The sequence below is a fragment of the Somniosus microcephalus genome, chromosome 21 (assembly GCF_052327205.1).
Source record: "Somniosus microcephalus isolate GS21.2 chromosome 21, FLI_Smic_1.0, whole genome shotgun sequence".
In the NCBI taxonomy this organism is placed as follows: Eukaryota; Metazoa; Chordata; class Chondrichthyes; order Squaliformes; family Somniosidae; genus Somniosus; species Somniosus microcephalus.
In genome coordinates, this window is record NC_141007.1 from 35759712 (window position 1) to 35780703 (window position 20992).

Sequence of the window (20992 nt, forward strand, 5' to 3'; positions counted from 1 at the left end):
TGTGGTACCCCACTGGCCACAGGCTTCCAGTCACAAAAACAACCTTCGACCATCACCTTCTGCCACTAAGCCAGTTTTGTATCCAATGTGCCAAGGCACCCTGGATTCCATGGGCTCTTACCTTCTTGACCAGTCTCCTGTGCGGGACTTTATCGAAGGCCTTACTGAAATCCATGTATACCACATCCACTGCGTTACCCTCATCCACACACCTAGTCACCCCCTCAAAAAATTCAATCAAATTAGTCAGACATGATCTTCCCTTGACAAAGCCATGTTGACTAGCCCTGATTAATCCTTGCCTCTCCAAGTGGAGACAAATTTTGTCCCTCAGAATTTTTTCCAATAATTTTCCTACCACTGATGTTAGGCTCACTGGCCTGTAGTTCCCCGGTTTTTCCCTACTACCCTTCTTGAATAATGGTACTACATTAGCGGTTCTCCAGTCCTCTGACACATCCCCTGTGGCCAGAGAGGTCCTGAATATATGTGTTAGAGCCCCCGCAATCTCTTCCTTTGCCTCACACAGTAGCCTGGGATACATTTCATCCGGGCCTAGGGATTTATCCATTTTTAGGCCAGCTAAAACCGCCAATACCTCCTCCCTCTCGATGTTAATATGTTCGAGCATATCACAGTCCCCCCGCCCTATTTCTATGTCTACATCGTCCTTCTCCATAGTGAAAACAGATGCAAAAAATTCATTTAGAACCCCTCCTACATCTTCCGGCTCCACACACAGATTGCCACTTTTGTCCCTAATGGGCCCTATTTTCTCCCTAGTTATCCTCTTACCCTTAATATACTTATAAAACATCTTCGGATTTTCCTTTATTTTGCTCGCCAGTGTTATTTCATGGCCCCTCCTTGATCTCCTAATTTCTTTTTTAAGTATCCCCCTGCACTTTTTGTACTCCTCTAGGGCTTCCTCCGTCTTTAGCCTTTTGTATCTACCAAAAGCCCTCCTTTTTTTCCTAATCCATTCTCGTATATCCCCTGACATCCAAGGTTCCCTGTGGTTTTTGGAACCACTCTTGACCTTTACGGGAACATGTTGCCATTGTATGATCTCAATCTCCCTTCTGAAAGCCTCCCATTGCTCCGATGCGGATTTTCCTACAAGTAGCTGATCCCAGTCCATTTTGGCCAGATCCTGCCTTATCCTATTAAAATCGGCCTTCCCCCAATTTAGAACCTTTATTTCCGGCCCATCCCTGTCCTTTTCCATGACCACCTTAAATCTTACCATATTATGGTCACTATCACCAAAGTGCTCACCTACTAGCACTTTTTCCACTTGGCCGGCCACATTCCCTAGAATTAGGTCCAGTACCGCCCCCTCTCTTGTAGGACTTTCTACATGCTGGCTCAAAAAGCTCTCCTGGATGCACTTTAAGAATTCTACACCCTCTGAGCCTTTCACACTCTGACTGACTATCCCAGTTAATATTGGGGAAGTTGAAATCCCCCATTATTATTACCCTATTATTTGCACATTTCTCTGAGATTTGCCTACATATCTGTTCCTCTATCTCCCCCTGACTGTTTGGAGGCCTATAGTACAATCCCAGCAAAGTGCTTGCCCCCTTTTTGTTTTTAAGCTCCACCCATATGGCCTCATTAGAGGACCCTGCTAATACATCATCCCTCCTTACTGCAGTAATTGACTCCTTAATTAATATTGCGACACCCCCTCCTCTTATACCTCCCCCTCTGTCTCGCCTGAAGATTCTGTACCCCGGAATATTGAGCTGCCAGTCTTGCCCCTCCCTCAACCATGTCTCCGTGATAGCAACAATATCATACTCCCATGTGTTTATCAACACCTTCAGTTCATCCACCTTATTTGCAAGACTCCTTGCATTAAAATAGATGCCATCCAGCCTTGCCCTTATATATTTGCCCTGTCTACCAAGCTGACTTGTTTTTTTCTCTATAATTGGCAGCACATCACCCCCTATTTCAGCTCCCCTCTGTATCCCATCCCCCTGCCAAATTAGTTTAAACCCCCCCCAACAGTGCTAGCAAACCTCCCCGCAAGGATATTTGTCCCGCTCTGGTTCAGGTGCAACCCGTCCGACTTGTACAAGTCCCACCTTTCCCAGAAGCAGGACCAGTGATCCAGGAAAGTAAAACCCTCCCCCCCTACACCAACTCTTTAGCCACGCATTCATCTGCTCTATCCTCCCATTCCTATACTTACTAGCACGTGGCACTGGGAGTAATCCAGAGATTACAACCTTTGAGGTCCTGCTCTTTAATCTGTTACCTAGCTCCCTAAATTCTTGATGCAGGACCTCATCCCCCTTCCTTCCTATGTCGTTGGTCCCAATGTGGACCACGACCTCTGCCTGCTCCCCCTCCCCCTTAAGAATGCCCTGTAGCCGCTCAGTGACATCCCAGACCCTGGCCCCAGGGAGGCAACAAACCATCCTGGAGTCACGTTTGCGTCCACAGAAACGCCTATCTGTTCCCCTTACGATAGAATTCCCTACCACTATTGCTCTCCCACTCTTTTTCCTCCCTTTCTGAGCAGCAGAAGCGTCCCTGGTGCCAGGAAGCTGGCTGCTGCTGCTTTCCCCTGGTGAGTCATCCCCCTCAACAGTATCCAACTTGGTATACTTGTTTGAAAGGGGGATGTCCGCAGGGGTTCCCTGCACTTCCTGCCTGCCTCTGTTGCTCCGCCTGATGGTCACCCCCTGTGCAGCCCTACCCTGAGGCGTGAACAACTCGCTAAACGTGCTATCCACGACCCTCTCAGCATCGCGCATGCTCCAAAATTCATCCACCCGCAGCTCGAGCGCTGCAATGCGGTCTACAAGTAGCTGCAGCTGGATGCATTTCCCGCACACATGGTCGTCAGGGACATTGGCAGCGTCCCTGATTTCCCACATGGAGCAAGAGGAGCAGAACACGGGTCTGAGCTCTCCTGCCATGACTTACTCCTTTAATTAATTAAAAAATTTATTCAATACCCCAATTACAGGTATACTCTAGGGCGCTTTATTTACCAACTGTCCCCACTACACCAGAGACCCTAGAAATTTAACACCACAGAAGTCAAGCTTGTATTGAAAAGAGAGAAATACTCACCAACCAATCACTTACCTGCTCCCTGGTGACGTCACACTCTGATTACTTTTTGCCTCTCTCCTCTGCTGTTGACTTGGTGTGCCTCGGTCTTCGCGCCGGTTTTTATACCGGGCTCACCTCCTCTCTGCTGCCGCTGCTCCCTGGAACTGGTCGGGCCTCGGTCTTCGCGCCGGTTTTTATACCGGGCTCACCTCCTCTCTGCTGCCGCTGCTCCCTGGAACTGGTCGGGCCTCGGTCTTCGCGCCAGTTTTTATACCGGGCTCACCTCCTCTCTGCTGCTCCCTGGAACTGGTCGGGTCTCGGTCTTCGTGCCGGTTTTTATACCGGGCTCACCTCCTCTCTGCTGCCGCTGCTCCCTGGAACTGGTCGGGCCTCGGTCTTCGCGCCGGTTTTTATACCGGGCTCACCTCCTCTCTGCTGCCGCTGCTCCCTGGAACTGCAGCCATGTTTCTGTAATGGCCACAAGATCATACCCATATGTAGTTATTTGTGCCGTTAACTCATTCATTTTGTTACGAATGCTACATGCATTCAGATAAAGAACTTTCAAATATGTTTTGTGACACTTCGTTCCTGTTTTTTCCCCTTTTACTACTTTACCTTTTACTCCATACCTTCTGTCCCTTCCTGACATGTTCTATTTTTTAATTTCCCCACTGCTACCTAAGTCTATGACCTTCTCCGTTGTCATTTCTGTTATTTGCTCTCTAGAAACCTCCCCCCCACTAATTAGTTTAAAGCCCTCTCTACAGCCCTAGTTATATGATTCGCCAGGACTCTAGTCTCAGCACTGGCCAAGTGGAGTCCGTCCCAACGGAACAGCTCCCTCCTGTCCCAGTACTGGTGCCAGTGTCCCAAGAAGCAAACCCCATTTCTCCCACACCAGTCTTTGAGCCACGCATTTAACTCTTTAATTTTATTTATCCTAGCCAAATTCGCTCGTGGCTCAGGTAATAACCCAGAGATTATTACCCTTGAGGTTCTGTTTTTAATTTGACCCCTAGCTGCTCATACTCCTTTAACAGAACCTTCTTCCTTGTCCTATCTACGTCGTTTGTACCAACATGGACCACGACAACTGGATCCTCCCCCTCCCACTCCAAGTTTCTTTCCAGCCCAGAAGAGATGTCCTTAACCCTGGCACCGGGCAGGCAACACAGCCTTCGGGACTCCCGCTCTTGACTGCAGAGAACCCTATCTATCCCCCTAACGATACTATCCCCTACCACTACAACATTTCTTTTTACTCCCTCCACTTGAATGGCCCCCTGCACCACGGTGCTGTGGCCAGGTTGCTCATCCTCCCTGCAGTCCCCGCTCCTGCCCTCACAGGGAGTAAGAACCTCAATCCTGCTTGACAAGAGCAAGGGCTGCGGCTCCTTCAACACTACATCCTGGATCCCTGTACCTTCCTCACTCGTAGTCACACCGTCCTGTCCCTGACCACGGACGACATCTGCAGTAATTAATTTCATAGGTGTGACCACCTCCTGAAACATAGAGTCCAGGAACTTCTCCCCCTCCCTGATGTGTCGCAGTGTCTGAAGCTCGGTCTCAAGCTCTTTAACATGGAGCTTGAGTTCCTCTAGCAGCAAACACTTATCGCAAATGTAATCACCGTGAGCCTCAATGGGGTCCACCAGCTCCCACATTTCGCAACAGTGACACATCACCTGTTCACCCATATCTGTGTAATTAATTAAATTTCTTATTATTAGTTATGAAGACCCTCTGCCCTGATATAGATGATAATATTACACCACTATTTAATAGGACTTACCAACTTAAAGGTATAGAAGAGAAGGAAGAGAACCTACCAACCAGTTGATCACCAACCTCCCTCGTGGAAGCTGCCTGGGGGACCTATCCGGTTGAATTGTCTCACTGCTCCACGTCCGCAGTGTTGGATTAGCCTGAGGGAGGGAAGCAAAACAGAGCAACAAGCACCCCCTCACCTCCCACTTGCCCGAACTCTGCCACTTACCAAACTCTACTTACACTCAATGCGATTGCACTCAGCCTGCAGCTCTAAGCCCGCCCCTTTTCATACCCGGATTCTACTTCCGGTTTCAACTCCCCAAAAGCTTAATTTACTCTAAAAAATTAAACTTCAAATAATTCACTTTTTTACTCACTAGAATTCAGTAAATGCACTTAAAAGACTTTTTCTGCCACTTAGCAAAGTCTGCTTAAACTCAATGTGATTGATGATGTGTTATATAGATTTTTAAATTTATATGAACAATCATATTAATTTTACTGCAACACAATAGTCCTTGCACAGTTGTGACTGTTTCCTAACTTGTATTTGGATATTTCCCACAACTCATCTTTTGGCTTGTTGCAGGTATTAGAAAGACTACAGGAAGTCACCTGGATGACAGTGAAATATACCACCTTTGCAGAAGCGAGAAGGGATGCACTGAAGGCCATTGCTCAGTATGGATGATTATGATTTACTCAAACCAATATACTAAATTACAAATAACAACAGAAAATGCTGGAAAAACTCAGCAGGCCAGGCAACATCCGTGGAGAGAAATTAGAGTCGTACTAAATCACAGTCTGGCTGCTGAGGCACACACGCAAATTACTTAATTTTGGGGGAAAGTAAACCATTAAAACAATTTAATGATTTTGATAAGGCCCATTTTCATTTTGGAAGCATGAGACAATTTTATAAAGATCATTGGCAGCTTAATGAAATAAGTTAACTGAAAAATGTATTCTTCAACATTATCAATATTTTTGTTGCTTAATTTATGCATCCCAGACAATAATTTTATTAATACTTCCATTGTGTAATGCAAAGTAATTGGTATGGCTCATTCATTGGAAGTGATCAGTCAATTTGTTTTTGTGCTACAACTTCAGAAAAAGCAATGCTTTATTGTTTTCAGAACAAGTACAAAATATTTTAGGTCAGTTTCTAAAAATTATATTCCTATGTAAGCACACAAAGAGGAATGGAGGGTTGATTTGCATCGCCACTTAGCTATACTACTATGGGGAGAAAAAAATAGAGAGAGAGTTATGTCTATCTAGCCTGAAGCTATTGACCTGGTGGCCAGCTCAAAGCAGCATGGGGACCTAGTTGGTTCTGGTCTCGGGTGATGGGTGGGCTAGGGGACTAGGGAATGGAGGAAGAAACAAATAGAAACATTACAAATAGATAGTATTCTTTAGTGTCCAAACCAAATGCAACTCATTGTTTGTTGAATTGAACTTTTAATTGTAGGATTATTTTCTGATCTATTTTCCCCCATATTTTGACCTAGAGTCTGTAAGACAGTGGGCGTGAACGAAGAAGGCCCATGTGATCAGGTCATCTGTCGAAGTAATGTGTCCCAGATCTATAATACCATGTTAGACTGTATGAATGACTATACTATGGACTGTCGAGGGGACATTGGAGCATGGTATGTATAAAATGTTGTAACATTATCCATACCTGCTTATATTGTACTCTCAAACAGGAACTCGCATCGCTCTATTTGTTGCATCATCCTGCAAAGGGTATGTGGTGTCTGATTCCACTTCTTACAAAATCAATAGAAATATTCCCACACATAATAAATATACTATTGTGATGAAACCTCCTCTATGTCTGCTAAAATGAGCCATTTGTTAAGCAGCTACTGAGCCACTTAAGTTCAGATTTGTCAAAATGCAAGGGGCATTGCACTTGGCTTTTTATGCTGAATGGCTCAGCTGAAAGTGTGGGAAGTCCGATGTATCCACGAGGCCTGGGTGTGCTCGGCCTTGTATTTGCAGACCTTCACTTTTGTGTAAATACATTTGTCGCTGACTTAAAAATTCTGGGAGTGCTCCTTGCTATTTATATCATATGGCTGATTACCATCTCCTAAGTATGCATCGATCCCTAGAATAGGTGAGTAATTAAATAAACTTGGAGGAGCAATTTAAACTAGATGGTTCAACAGGAGGAATGTGGTAGAAATGCAAGATTTTGCTGTCATTCAAATAAGACGGAACAAACTTATGCCTGTGAAATGGCCGTGTTTCTCTCCCCATGGCTAGATGTTCATCATACTGGCAAACTTTTCATCATTTTCCATAAAATTACAAAGCATTATTGTACTTGAATGAAACCGGAATTTACATTTCTCTTGCTCTCAAATATTTTGTGCAGTAAAGGCTGTCCATAATAACAATAATATATTTTGCTGCTTCCAACCTGACATTGCAAATTGCATTTCATAGATCTGTGCCTTAATATTAATATCTGGTTAGCATACGGAGATTATCGTGAGGTAACAAATATTCTTATTTAAGACCTTCAACTTCAAATTCGCATGCATAAGTCTCTTAACCTGCATCAGTAAAGATCAATATAGGATTCTATAGATCACCTAAAAAATCTGTAACTGTACTTGAAAACTAAACAATTCTTTATTGTTACAGTTGTAGTTACATTAGGATGTCATTTTGATGCAGTTGGTAGTACTCTCTCCTGTTTTGTAAGGTTATGGGTTAAGATGCCAATCCAGGACCTGAGCACAAGATTTTGGATGAGTTCAGTGCAGTACTGAGGCAATGCTCCATAATCGGAGGTGCTGTCTTTCAGATGAGATATGAACCGAGGGCCAGCTGTCTGCCTGTTCAGGTGGATGAAAAAGATTTTGTGGTACTATTTGACGGAGTGGAGAGAATTCTGAGTCCTGGCCAACGTTAATTCCTTAACCAAAACAGATTATCTTGCCATTACAGTTTGTGGGATCTTGCAGTGCAGAAATTGTCTGTTGTGTTTGCCAAAAGGTCGCAATGACTAAAATTCAGTGAATGTGGAAGAAAGACAGACTTGTATTTATATAGCCCCTTTCACGACCTCAGGACATCCCAAAGAGCTTTACAGCCAATGAAGTACTTTTAGGGAAATACAACATCCAATTTATGCAGAGCCAGGTCCCACGAGCAGCAATGAAATAAATAACCAGTTCATATGTTTTAGTTGTGGTTGAGGGATAAATATCCAGACACCAGGAGAACTCCCTTGCTTTTCTTCAAATAATGCCGTGGGATCTTTTACATTCACCTGAGAGAGCAGACGGGGCCTCTATTGTGCCGCACTTGAAGATGACCTGAGGACATTACAAGATGCTAACTAAATGCAAAAAAATTTTTGGTAGCAGCAAATTCCTGTTTACTTCAGAAAGCCATTTGACAAATTACAAATTAATTATATCTGATTGCTAAGGGATATTTTTTTTTACTTTGAATGCCTGCTTGCTGTGGCTTAATAAAATACAATCATACCATGATAATGCAGATTTGGGGAATATAGCTGAGGTGATTCTAAAAGAGGAATCTTAACTTACTTAGTATTACATTATCTATGATCGTGACTCACATTTGAATGTAATGCACTAACATGTCTCACAGTACCTTTATAATTACAAGTTTTGCATCTAGTACCACACCTGAAGGTATAGCGTTAGAGGTGTCATGTATAAGGATGTCGCAAAACATTGCCATTGGCTCAATCTGATGAGAATTTAAAAATTGAAGCATTGCTTAACCGGGAGCCAGTGTAGGTCAGCGAGCACAGGAGTGATGGGTGAACGGGACTTGGTGCGAGTTAGGACACGGGCAGCAGAGCTTTGGACGAACTTAAGTTTATGGAGGGTGGAAGGTGAGAGGCCGGCCAGGAGTGTGTTGGAATAGTCATGTCTAGAGGTAACAAAGGCATGGATGAGGATTGCAGGAGCAGATAAGCTGAGGCAGGGGCAGAGTCAGGCGATGTTAAGGAGGTGGAAGTAGGCAGTCTTGGTGATGGAGCAGCTATGTGGTCGGAAGCTCATCTTGGGGTCAAGTACGACACCAAGGTTGCGAAAAGTCTGGTTCAGCTTCAGACAGTTGCCAGGGAGAGGATGGAGTTGGTGGCTTGGGAACAGAGTTCGTGGCGTTGACCAAAGACAATAGCAGGACTGAAGGAGGCCATTCGACCCATCGTGCCTGTGCTGGCTCTTTGAAAGAGCTATCCAATTAGTCCCACTCCCCTGGTCTTTCCCCATAGCCCTGTAAATTTTTCCCCTTCAAGTATATCGCCAATTCCCTTTAGAAAATGACTATTGAATCTGCTTCCACCACACTTTCAGGCAGTGCATTCCAGATCAAAACAATTCGCTGCATTTAAAAAAAACTCTCCTCATGTCCCCTCTGGTTCTTTTGCCAATTGCCTTGAATCTGTGTCCTCTGGTTATCGACCCTTCTGCCACTGGAATCTCTTTCTCCCTATGAACACTCAAAACCCCATATAATTTAGAACACCTCTATTAAATCTCCCCTTAACATTCTCTGCTCTAAGGAGAAGAATCCCAGATAGTCTATCCACATAACTAAAGTCCCTCATCCCTGTAATAATACTATAGGCGAGTGCAGTATTAACCCCATAATGCTGTAGGTGAATGCTAGTATAAGGGAACCTTGCTTTTGAGAAGTAATTTTGAATGCCAGGTATATAGGTATAACATGGTGGCATTTCGGGGAATGCAATAAAACAGGCTTTTTCTGATTTGTTTAAGTAACCTTCAGGCACTATTATGATGGAAATAGGCTTAAGTATCATGATTTTCATTTTACCTTCCTACATATTTCTTGGGTTAATTCTATACAATAGATCATAGATACTGTACAGTATAATACTGAATGTTGGTCTAACCTAGGTTTGGTGTCATAGCAGCACTACTTGTGCTACCTGTTACTTTCTTATCAGTATGCACAGAGTAGTTTGAGGTTTTGATTTTCCAATGCAAAATTAAGATCCATTGGTTCTTGCATTTTCATCATTAATTAATATGGAGTTTTCTTTTTCTCTTCCGCAGAGGTTGCATTCTTGCATGCTTTAAGTCACAGGATGTTTTAAAAGTGTTAAACTGGCATAAAGCTTTAGGCAACATGCAATTCCTTGCTGTTGTCAGACGCAGGCATGGACATACAATTGCTCCACAGTATTTTTCCATGTAGATGGCAAGCTTGTCACCTCGGATCACTGCCTTAGTGATTATCTATAGGTAGGAGGAACAAAAACCACAAAAGTGGTTTACCTGCCAGTTCTTTTGAAAGATGGAATCAAGAACTAATACCTAGCAATCTCATCCAGCATATTGTACAAATCTCATCCAGCACCAATACTGGTAGAAATCTGGAAGCAGGTCTCCAGTTTGTTTTATTGATTGGGTGAGGTTATTGGCATAACAAGAATCTGCAAAGATAAAAGGGGAGTAAAGAAAAATCACGGGGCCTCAAACAGTTCAGGAGTTCTTTGTTTTCTTATCTCTGGGGATGGAGATCACTGGTATATCGGATAAGGCACAGCCCTATTACCATCCTCGGAATGAAAATGAGGAAAAACCCCAGCATAGAGCTGGATTATTTTACAGGATCAAAATTGGGCAATCGTGTTTGAACAAACGGAAGCAAAGGTCTTTCCAGTGAGCATCTGTGAGAGGTGTGCAGAGGGGCCTGTTGCCATGTCAAACTTTTTATGAAATTATCTCTAAGGATTCTGGGTCACCATTGCCATCTTCTCTTCGGGACAAGGCAAGGAAAGTTTGTGCCAGGCCCAATCCCCCCCACCCCCCCCCCCCCCCGGTCTCTGCACCTGCTTAATATCTGTTACATCTCCAGCTTTTTCCAGTTCTGATGAAGGGTCCCAGACCTGAAACGTTAACTCTGTTTCTCTCTCCACGGATGCTGCCTGGCCTGCTGAGTGTTTCCAGCATTTTCTGTTGTTATTCCAGAATGAACAAACTTTATTCAGAATGTTCCTAGACCAGGTATTGAACCCTGTTTAAGTCCTCTGCACTCGTATCCTGCCATATGTGGATCAAAACAGGCAGCTAGATTGCCACAGTGAAAAGCAACGTGCTGAATGAGATTGCTAGGTATTAGTTCTTGATTCCATCTTCAAAAGAACTGGCAGGTTTACCACTTCTGTGGTTTTTGCTCCTCCTACCTACGCACACACCTTTCCTTTCATCTCTAGTACTCCAGAAAGTATGGGAAGTGAGGGTGGGTGGGCGCAGTAGGAGCCCTTCATTGCCCATACAGTTTTTGGTTCTCAAATTTGCTCTCCCAGACAGGAAAGATCTACTATCCTGGAATGGAGGTAATTTACTGACACCATAAGCTATCCGCCCTATAATTGAGCCTCGATATTGAACAGTAGTGGTTAAGTGCTCAAGTCTATACAACAAGGAAAAATAAACAGTAGATTTATGCACTCAGGTTGTATATAAACAACAAGTGAAGAAGCTGCTTTATGATTTTATTGCCAGGAAGAGACCCAGGCTTAGGGGTTCATTATTTCAGGGTGCCTATTGTAGCTGCAGCTGAGTTCCTCATGCGTGTTTAACAGTGTTTTTATACACATTTATACTACAGCACAGCATCTCATTGCAACACCCACTTCGAGTGCCAGTACTGTAATATAAATGAGGTGGGCTGCATCCCGCTTGAGGTACAGGGACATACCCCAGAAGATAGTTTTGCCTACTCCCTCCAGGGGTGGTTTCGATGTCTGCTCCTAGAGGTCAAGTGCTAACGGCAAAAGTAAATGTCGGCTGCCACCACTTTATATTGGGGAAGGTCTGCAGTCATGAACATGTATTTGTACCAAACACATATGTGAAACTGTTCCAGTTTTGCCAAGCTCTCCCCCTACCTCCCCGCCCCAGAATGGTCAATGAACACAGGAAACATTGGTTTCTAAGTTCTTACAAAAAGCAGCCTGAGTTTAGCTCAAAAGTTACATTTGTTTTTTCTACCTTGCTCTGCTCAGGTGACAGATAGAGTATAGATTTCATTCTGTGGATTCCTTCTGTTACTATGTATACTGAAAATTGACTTTCAGAAAATTCACTGAAGTGTTTGCTTAAGAAGGGGCTTTCTGTAAGCAATATTGTTTTCTATCTTACTAAAATTGCTTAATTTTCCTGTTGAAATTTTGTCCTTCAACTGATTCTGGGGGGGCGGCGAGGGCGACATCTTTACTGAAAAGCAGCAGAATGACCGTTTCTCTTTGTAATAAATGGCCGACTAACGAAATATGGCTTTGAAATATGCGACTTCTGAGAGTGTGATTTTGTTAGCAAGTTTTTAAATGCAGAGGAAAAAGTGTCATTTTTCCATTTTTCATTAAAAGAGGAATACCTTGATTTATACTAAGAAAAATACTTGCATCTTGTGTTTGTAAAGAAAACCACACCGTCCTTATTTTGAGTGGTAAACAGTGACAGTATCAGGTTTTACTATTAAAAGAACTGAATTGAATTGGGATGGAATGTTTATAGGTCACAGGAAGAGAAGAGAATACGTGACTTAATTTGAGCCTGTTTTACTATTGTTAAAGGGTGTGATGTGCCGTAACCATTTTTATATTGAGACTTATAGCATAGTAGCACCATCCACTGGCATGAAGTGGCATTAGTGGTTTATAGAACTATCTCTAGCTCTTAGTTAAAATGTATTAAAGAACATAAACATGGCTTTACTGGTTAAAGTAGTGAGAAGTTGAACTGTACAGACCAGGAGGACCCATCCTCGGCTTGTATAGCTGAGCAATAGTACAAGTGTTCCAGTTCCTTTCAGTGCACTTGGGTTACAGAGGGGAGAATCGTCCAACATTTCTACTCCTGATCATTATCTGACAGGTTTAACAATGATTTGCTCCTTGGTTGAACAGGGTGAAGTGCTGGGTGCTGAATCGTGCTCTGGCAAGCCTCTTGGAAAGGTGGTTGAGAGGAGAAAAGTTGATTTAAAAAAAAAAAAAGTTAAATAGAATAAAAAGGTTTAAAACAAGTGAAAATTGGAAATTTGACTTCCAATTAGAAATAACATAAACCTCTCCCCAAATTAATAACGTATGTTATATTGTGACAGAATGATTAAAGAATGCAAGTGTCTACCTCTGCTATAAGATATAGTTAGACCACAGTATTATGTATGGGAAAATACTCTGTGTAGGAATGCATTACTCAACAAGAGAAGAAAGCTGGTGCCGTAGTAAAAAGCAAACTAACTCAAGCTAGACTATCTTTTTAAAAAAAACTTCTAATACTCTGCTTTTTCCAGTCAGTTTGGCATTGCCTTGGAATTTCCACTTCCAGCTCATGCTCACTGTCTCACTCACTCATTTGCTTGCTCTCTGCATTCAATATTTTCCCTTTGGAGCAGATGCATGGCACTTTCACTGGGGCAGAATTCTAACATTATTTGGTTTAATAGATGGCACCTATATGGGTATCGGGGCTACTTGCTGCTCCTCCTCAGCCACCCCTATTTACTGCTCCATTCTTGTGATCTGTGCTTCATTCAGGGCTTCCTCATCAAGCTCACTATTTAATGCCCTGGAATGCTTGAATCTGTGATGATGTTTGCGACAGGTGGATTGCTTAATGCGACAGGTGGATTGCTTATTTGCCCCCAGCCACCAACTATTTTTGTCTTCTCTTGGGATGAATATATTATAGAAGGCGAAAAGGGAGTTTTGTCACTATGGTTTCAGGATGAAATGCTTTGTAACTGAGATGAGATGTCAATATATTGTGTGCCATGTTAGTTTTGTGGAATGTATTTGTGTTACTGCACAAGCCAAAAATGCTGAGGGCCATCTCATCAAATCTTGACATCTTTCCAATTAGTAAGTGCCCTGTTGGTATGTGCTCATGGTGGCTGTGAGTAGTCTGCTATAAAAGCACACGTCTAAAGTTAGAAATTGTCAAAGCACCCAGGCAGTCCCCCTGTGGCCAGTGCACATGGATGCAATCCAATGGAACATGCATATCAGTACTGGTGAGAGTACAGCTTCAGCGTTTGTGTGCTCCCCGAAAATTGTGCCCTGTGGGCTTTTCAACAATTTTTGTGTTGCATTTATTTTGGGATTTTTTTAGAAAAAATTTCGATCCATTAAAGTGGACTTTTCTGAACTACCAAGATGTACTTATTAAAAACTATTTTCTGAAGCTTGTGGTGAGCAAAATATATCTGTATGACAGGTAACATAAAAGGGAACACAAACGTCTTCTATAAACATTTTGTGATACATTTTGGTAGGAAGAATGAGGAGAGGCTAAATGGTACAATTTTAAACGGGGTGCAGAGGAATAGAGTACAGAAGTAAGGATGTTATGCGAAACCTTTATAAAACAGTGGTTAGGCCTCAACTGGAGTATTATGTTCAATTCTGGGCACCACACTTTAGGAAGGATGTCAAGGCCTTGGAGAGGGTGCAGAGGAGATTTACTAAACTGGTTCCAGGGATGAGGGACTTCTGTTATGTGGAGAAGCTGGGATTGTTCTCATGAGAGCAGAGATGGCTAAGAGGAGGTTTGACAGAGGTGTTCTGGTTTTGATAGAGTAAATAAGGAGAAACTGTTTCCAGTGACAGAATGGTCGGTAACCAGAGGACACAGATTTAAAGTGATTGGCAAAAGAACCAGAGGCGACATGAGGGAAAAAAAATGAACACAGCGAGTTGTTATGATCTGGAATGCACTTCCTGAAAGGGTGATGGATGCAGATTCAATGTTAACTTTCAAAAGGGAATTGGATAAATACTTGAAGTGGAAAAATTGCAGGTCGATGGGGAAAGAGCAGGGGAGTGGGATTAATTGGCTAGCTCTTTGAAAGAGCCGGCACAGGCACGATGGGCCAGATGGCCTCCTTCTGGGCTGTATCATTGTATGATTCTACCTCACAGTAGAACTCACATATTAAAGCAAGAATGGGAGATCTTCTGAAAATTTAGGCAGAAAGTCACCTACACTGACTGATATTTAAATGTATCTCCCTGGCACACACATGCAATCAAAATTCATAGTAAGGATAGAGTGACTAACCTTTGCTTCTCAGACAAGTGGCTATGTGAAAACCATACTAAACGTGGCAATGCATTCATAAGAAATAGGAGCAGGAATAGGCCGCTTGGCCCCTCGAGCCTGCTCCGCCATTCAATAAGATCATGGCTGATCTTGGGCTCAAAGCCACTTCCCTGCCCGCTCCCCATAAACCTTCACTCCCTTATCTTGCAAAAATCTGTCTATCTCCACCTTAAATGTATTTAATGACCCAGCCTCCACAGCTCTCTGTGGCAGAGAATTCCACAGATTTACGACCCTCTGAGAAGAAAATCCTCCTCCTCTCAGTTCTAAAAGGGTGACCCTTTATTCTGAAACTATGCCCCCGAGTTCTAGATTTCCCCACGAGGGGAAACATCATCACTGCATCTACCTTCACGAGCCCCCTCAGTATCTTATATTTTTCAATAAGATCACCTCTCATTCTTCTAAATTCCAATGAGTATAGGCCCAACCTGCTCAACCTTTCTTCATAAGTCAACCCCCTCCTCTCAGGAATCAACCGTGTGAATCGTCTCTGAACTGCCTCCAATGCAAGTATACCCTTCCTTAAATAAGGAGACCAAAACTGTACGCAGTACTCATGGTGTGGTCTCACCAATACCCTGTACAGTTGTAGCAGGACTTCCCTGCTTTTATACTCCAACCCCCTTGCAACAAATATTTGTTCAGAGTCTCTGCCATTTCCTTATTCCCCATTTTCATCCTCTAATGGACCAACATTTACTTTAGCTACTCTCTTCCTTTTTATATACCTGTAGAAGCTCTTGCTTTCTGTTTTAACGTTTCTTGCCAGTTTACTCTCTCAATTCATCTTCTCTCTTTTTTTTAGTATTTTTTTGATACCATTCTTTACTTCTTTAGTTAACCATGGATAGTGCTCCCTTCTCTTAAAATCTTTCTTTCTCACTGGAATACATTTTTGTTGAGAGTTATAAAATATCTCTTTAAATGTCTGCCACTGTATTTCAACTGTCTTACCTATTAATTTATTTTTCCAGTCCACTTTAGCCAGTTCTGCCCTCATGCCATTGTAATTATCTTTATTTAAGATCAGGATGCTGGTTTGAGATACAACTTTCTCACCCTCCAACTGCATTTGAAATTCAACCATACTATGATCACTCTTTCCTAGAGGATCCTTTACTATGAGATTATTTATTAATTCTGTCTCATTACACAGTACCAGATCCAAGATAGCCTGCTCCCTGGTTGGTTCCATTACATACTGTTCTAGGAAACCATCCTGGATACACTCTATGAATTCCTCCTCAAGGCTACCATGGCCAATTTGATTTGTCCAATCAATATGGAGGTTAAAATCACCCATGATTATTACCGTACCTTTTTTACAGGCCTCCAACTACTGTTCGGGGGCCTGTAGACTACACCCAATAGATTAAATTCCCAAGGAAACAGATTTGGCAACATGCCTTCACTGAAGCAGTAAATTGTATGCAGTGTTATGGCATCAAACCAAGACTTACATTTATATAGTGATTATCACATCTCTCAAACATCTCAAAGATCTTCACATGCTATGAATTAGCTTTGAAGTGCAGACACTGTTGATGTTTAGGGAAATATGGCAGCCATTTTGTGCACAGCAAAGTCCCACAAATAGCAGAGAGATGAATGACCGGTTCATCTGGTTTTCGTGGTATTAGTTGAGAGAAGAATATTTGCCAGGACACTTGGAGAACTCACCATTCTTCAAGTATTGTCATTGAATCTTCAACGTCCACCTGAATAAGATTTAATGTCTCATCCAAAGACAGCACATTTAACAATGCAGCACTCCCTCAGCACTGTACTTGCTCTGTCAGGCTTGATCTTGGAGCCTTCTGACTCGAGCTGAGTATGCTACCAACAGGGTTGAGCATACACACAAAAAAGACACTAGTCTGTGAGGTACCCTTAGCATACTCAGAGATATACCACCCCTGAAATACGCCAGACTTAGTAGTTTACAATGTACAAGTTGTGATGAAAAATGCATGGATAAAACTGAGAATTACCTCTATCAGCCAATATATTTGTAACACCGACAGTTCAGGAGATACAAGTTCTAAATTATGGGCACTTGAGAAAAATTGAATATAAAGTACAATTCAGGAAAACTAGAGCTAAAAACGTGGAAATGGTAAACATAGAAACATAGAAAAATAGGAGCAGGAGTAGGCCCTTCGAGCCTGCTCCGCCATTCAATATGATCATGGCTGATCCTCTGTCTCAATACCATATTCCCGCTCTCTCCCCATACCATTTGATGCCTTTTGTGTCTAGAAATCTATCGATCTCCTTCTTAAATATATTCAGTGACTTGGCCTCCACAGCCTTCTGTGGTAGAGAATTCTACAGGTTCACCACCCTCTGAGTGAAGAAATTTCTCCTCATCTCAGTCCTAAATGTCCTACCCCATATCCTGAGACTGTGACCCCTCGTTCTAGACTCTAGCATTTTCCCTACTACTGATGTTAGGCTAACCGGTCTGTAGTTCCCTGTTTTCTCTCTCCTTTTTAAATAGTGAGGTTACATTTGTCACCCTCCAATCTGCAGGAACTGTTCCGTAATCTATAGAATTTTGGAAGGTGACAACCAATGCATCCACTATTTCCATGGCTACCTCTTTTAGTACTCTGGGATGCAGATTATCAGGCCCTGGGGATTTATCAGCTTTCAGTCCCATTAATTTCTCCAGCACTCTTTTTTTACCACAGTAATACTCATTTCCTTTAATTCCTCCTTCTCACTAGACCCTTGGTTCCCTTACATTTCTGAGAAGTTATTTGTGTCTGCTTCCATGAGGACAGAACCGAAGTATTTGTTTAATTGTTCTGCCATTTCCTTGTTCCCCATTATAAATTCTCCTGTTTCTGACTGTAAGGGACCTACATTTGTCTTCACTAACCTTTTTCTTTTTACATACTTGTAGAAGCTTTTACAGTCCACTTTTATGTTCCTTGCAAGTTTACTCTCATCTCTATTTTTCCCCTCTTAATCAATCTCTTGGTCCTTTTTTGCTGAACTCTAAACTGCTCCCAATCCTCAGGCTTGCTACTTTTTCTGGCAACTTTATATCACTCCTCTTTGGATCTAATACTACCCTTAATTTCTTTTGTCAGCCATGTTTGGGCCACTTTTCCTTTTGTGTTTTTGCACCAGAAAGGAATGTATAGCTGTTGCAATTCATGTATTCATTCCTTAAATGTTAGCCATTGCTTATCCACCATCATGCCTTTTAATGAAGCTCCCCAATCTATCATAGCCAACTCACTCCTCATACCTTCATAGTTTCCTTTGTTTAGATTTAGGATCCTAGTTTTGGAGTGGATTTCTTCACTTTCCATCTTAATGAAGAATTCTATCATGTTATAGTCACTCTTCCCTAAAGGACACCACACAACAAGATTATTAATTAACCCCTTCTCATTGCACAATACCCAATCTAGGATAGCCTGTTCTCTAGTTGGCTCCGCAACATACTGGTCTAAAAAACCATCTCGTACACACTCCAGGAATTCATCCTCCACAATATTATTGCTAATTTGGTTTGGCCAATCTATATGTAGATTAAAATCACCCATGATTACTGTAGTACCCTTGTTACATGCACCTCTAATTTCCTGTTTGATGCCATTCTTTACATTACCACTACTGTTTGGAGGCCTATCAACAACTCCCACCAATGTTTTCTGCCCCATGGTGCTTCTTAGCTCAACCCAGACTGTTTCTACATCTTGATTTTCTGAACCAATATCCTTTCTCACTAATGCTCTGATTTCATCCTTTACTAACAAGGCCACCCCACCTCCTTTTTCTTTTTGTCTGTCCTTCCTAAATATTGAATATCCTTGGATATTCAGCTCCCTGCCTTGGTCACCCTGCAGCCATGTCTCTGTAATCGCAATTATATTGTATCTATTTACATCTATTTGTGCTGTTAATTCGTCTACCTTATTACGAATGCTTCATGCATTCAGATACAGTGCCTTTAGATTTGTCTTTTTAACATTTTTAGACATCTTAACATTTTTTTATACTATGGGCCTATTTGTCTTACTGTATTACCATTTTTTCTTACCCGGACCCTATTTGTTAGTGCGCTCCTTTGTTTGTATGCTCTGTCCCTTCCTGACACAATCTGGGTATCCTTACCCCAATCACTTTCCTGCACTGCTTCCTTATCTTTTATCTTCAGCATTCTAGATTTCTCTCCACAGGAAATGAATGGATAACAGTGTTTAACAAGTTTAAGACTATACAAAACAACAAATATTCTGAACAACCAATATTAGCATTGTAACATTAATATCAGCATTGTAACATTATAGCAAAACAGTGGGGCCATACTACAAGAATAAACAGACTTAAATAAATTGCAAGAATTTAGAAATATCAGTTACCTCCACAGTAAAAAAAAAAAAAAATGTTTCAAAAGAAAAAGAAAAAACCCCAGAAATACTGGAAATATGAAATAATAGAAAATTCTATAGATACACAGCAGGTCCATCAAAAGAAAAGATGATTAATGTTTAAGTGTAAACCGTTTGTCAGAACCAGAACTGGTGTGTGCTTCCAACATTTTTTGTTTTTGTAAAATAAATCTTCACCGAGAAATATTAAAGTACCCCCAAAACAAAAGAATGTAGGTCACAGGAAATCCACACCATTAGTGAATTCATAGTCAGTTCTAAGGCAAAACAAAAGATGCTTTTATACTTGCTGAGTTTTTCTGTTCCTGCTTCGGGATAGAAACGTCTGATCGTCGCTCCCCAACTTTTAAACTCCATGGCGCAAGGTGCACTGATCTCTGCTGTACAACATGGAGACATAAAATGTAAGTTCATGGGACCAGCTCCATGACTTTACTCCAAGAGACGGTCTCAAACCACTGGCACATTTTTGTGCATTGACAATGTCATTGGTTCCTGGAACAGTGGGTTATTTACACTGAATAATTGAAGATCCTAAGCTCTGAAATTCCCTCTCTAAACCCCACTGCTCGCTACCTCTCTTTCTTCTTTTAAGACGCTTTGACCAAGCTTTTGATCATCTGCGCTAACCTTATATGGCTCGGTGTCAAATTTTGTTTTGATACTGCTCCTGTGAAGTGCATTGTGACGTTTTACTATGTTAAAGGTGCTATATAAATGTAAATTCTTGTTGTGGCATGCAGCCAACAGTGGGAAAACTGCACATTATCAGTTGGCTCTACTTTAATAATGTAAACGTACCCATAATCAAGCCAAGCCATTAACAGGTAGATGGCAAATAATGTTCACAATGCAGCCACAGAAGTTGTGAATTTAAATATTCTTCTATTTAATGAGGATCAGATGTAGTATATCAGACTATTCTGAAGAAATCCTAGATGAGGGTTATGGGGGCAGGTTGGGAAGCGTAATTAGAGTGAGAGAAGATTTGCATGGAATATAAACACCGGCATAGACCAGATGGTCCGAATGGCCTGTTTCTGTGCTGTACATTCTCTGTAACTCTATGTAAAATCAGACTTTAGGAGCACTGAAGGCAGGAAGAAGTGGAAAAGAACTTGTTAACCTGTTTAGTATTTAATGTTTAATATCTTATGTTATTAGTTAAAATGTTGTTCATGATGGGCATCTTAACAATAATTATGCTATTATGGGTACTGTAGAAGAATGGTAAGGATGCAAAAAGCCAAACATAACTATTGCAACGTATCGGTTAAGAACATGGCACATTAGAACAGCATTGCACTGTGCCATGAGCTGCTAGGATGCAGGTAGGTTCTGTGAATGCCTACAGTCTCATCAAGGGGAAGCTCAGAATAAAAGCTTATTAGCATGAGTAGGGAGGGAAATCAGATGGAGGGTTGTCCACTGCCACTTGTATCTCTTAGTTCATGATAGTTGTGCCACTGGCAAATACCTATGGGTGCCTGCAGACCCTCTTAGGCAAGCTCGATGGGTGGATCACGGAAAGGGAGAAAGTTGTTTTTGTATCTTCAAACTTCCCCTTTGGCGAAGAGTGTGAAG

General features: G+C 42.0%; 1 protein-coding gene across 1 annotated transcript in view; it reads left to right on the top strand.

The window, feature by feature from the left end:
* Positions 1–20992, top strand: part of tbcd (tubulin folding cofactor D) — a 354778-nt gene that overhangs the window by 252230 nt on the left and 81556 nt on the right. The window contains exons 28-29 of the mRNA XM_085963427.1: positions 5441–5532; positions 6372–6512. Coding sequence (XP_085819553.1) covers positions 5441–5532; positions 6372–6512 — 233 coding nt within the window. The remainder of the gene's footprint in view (positions 1–5440; positions 5533–6371; positions 6513–20992) is intronic.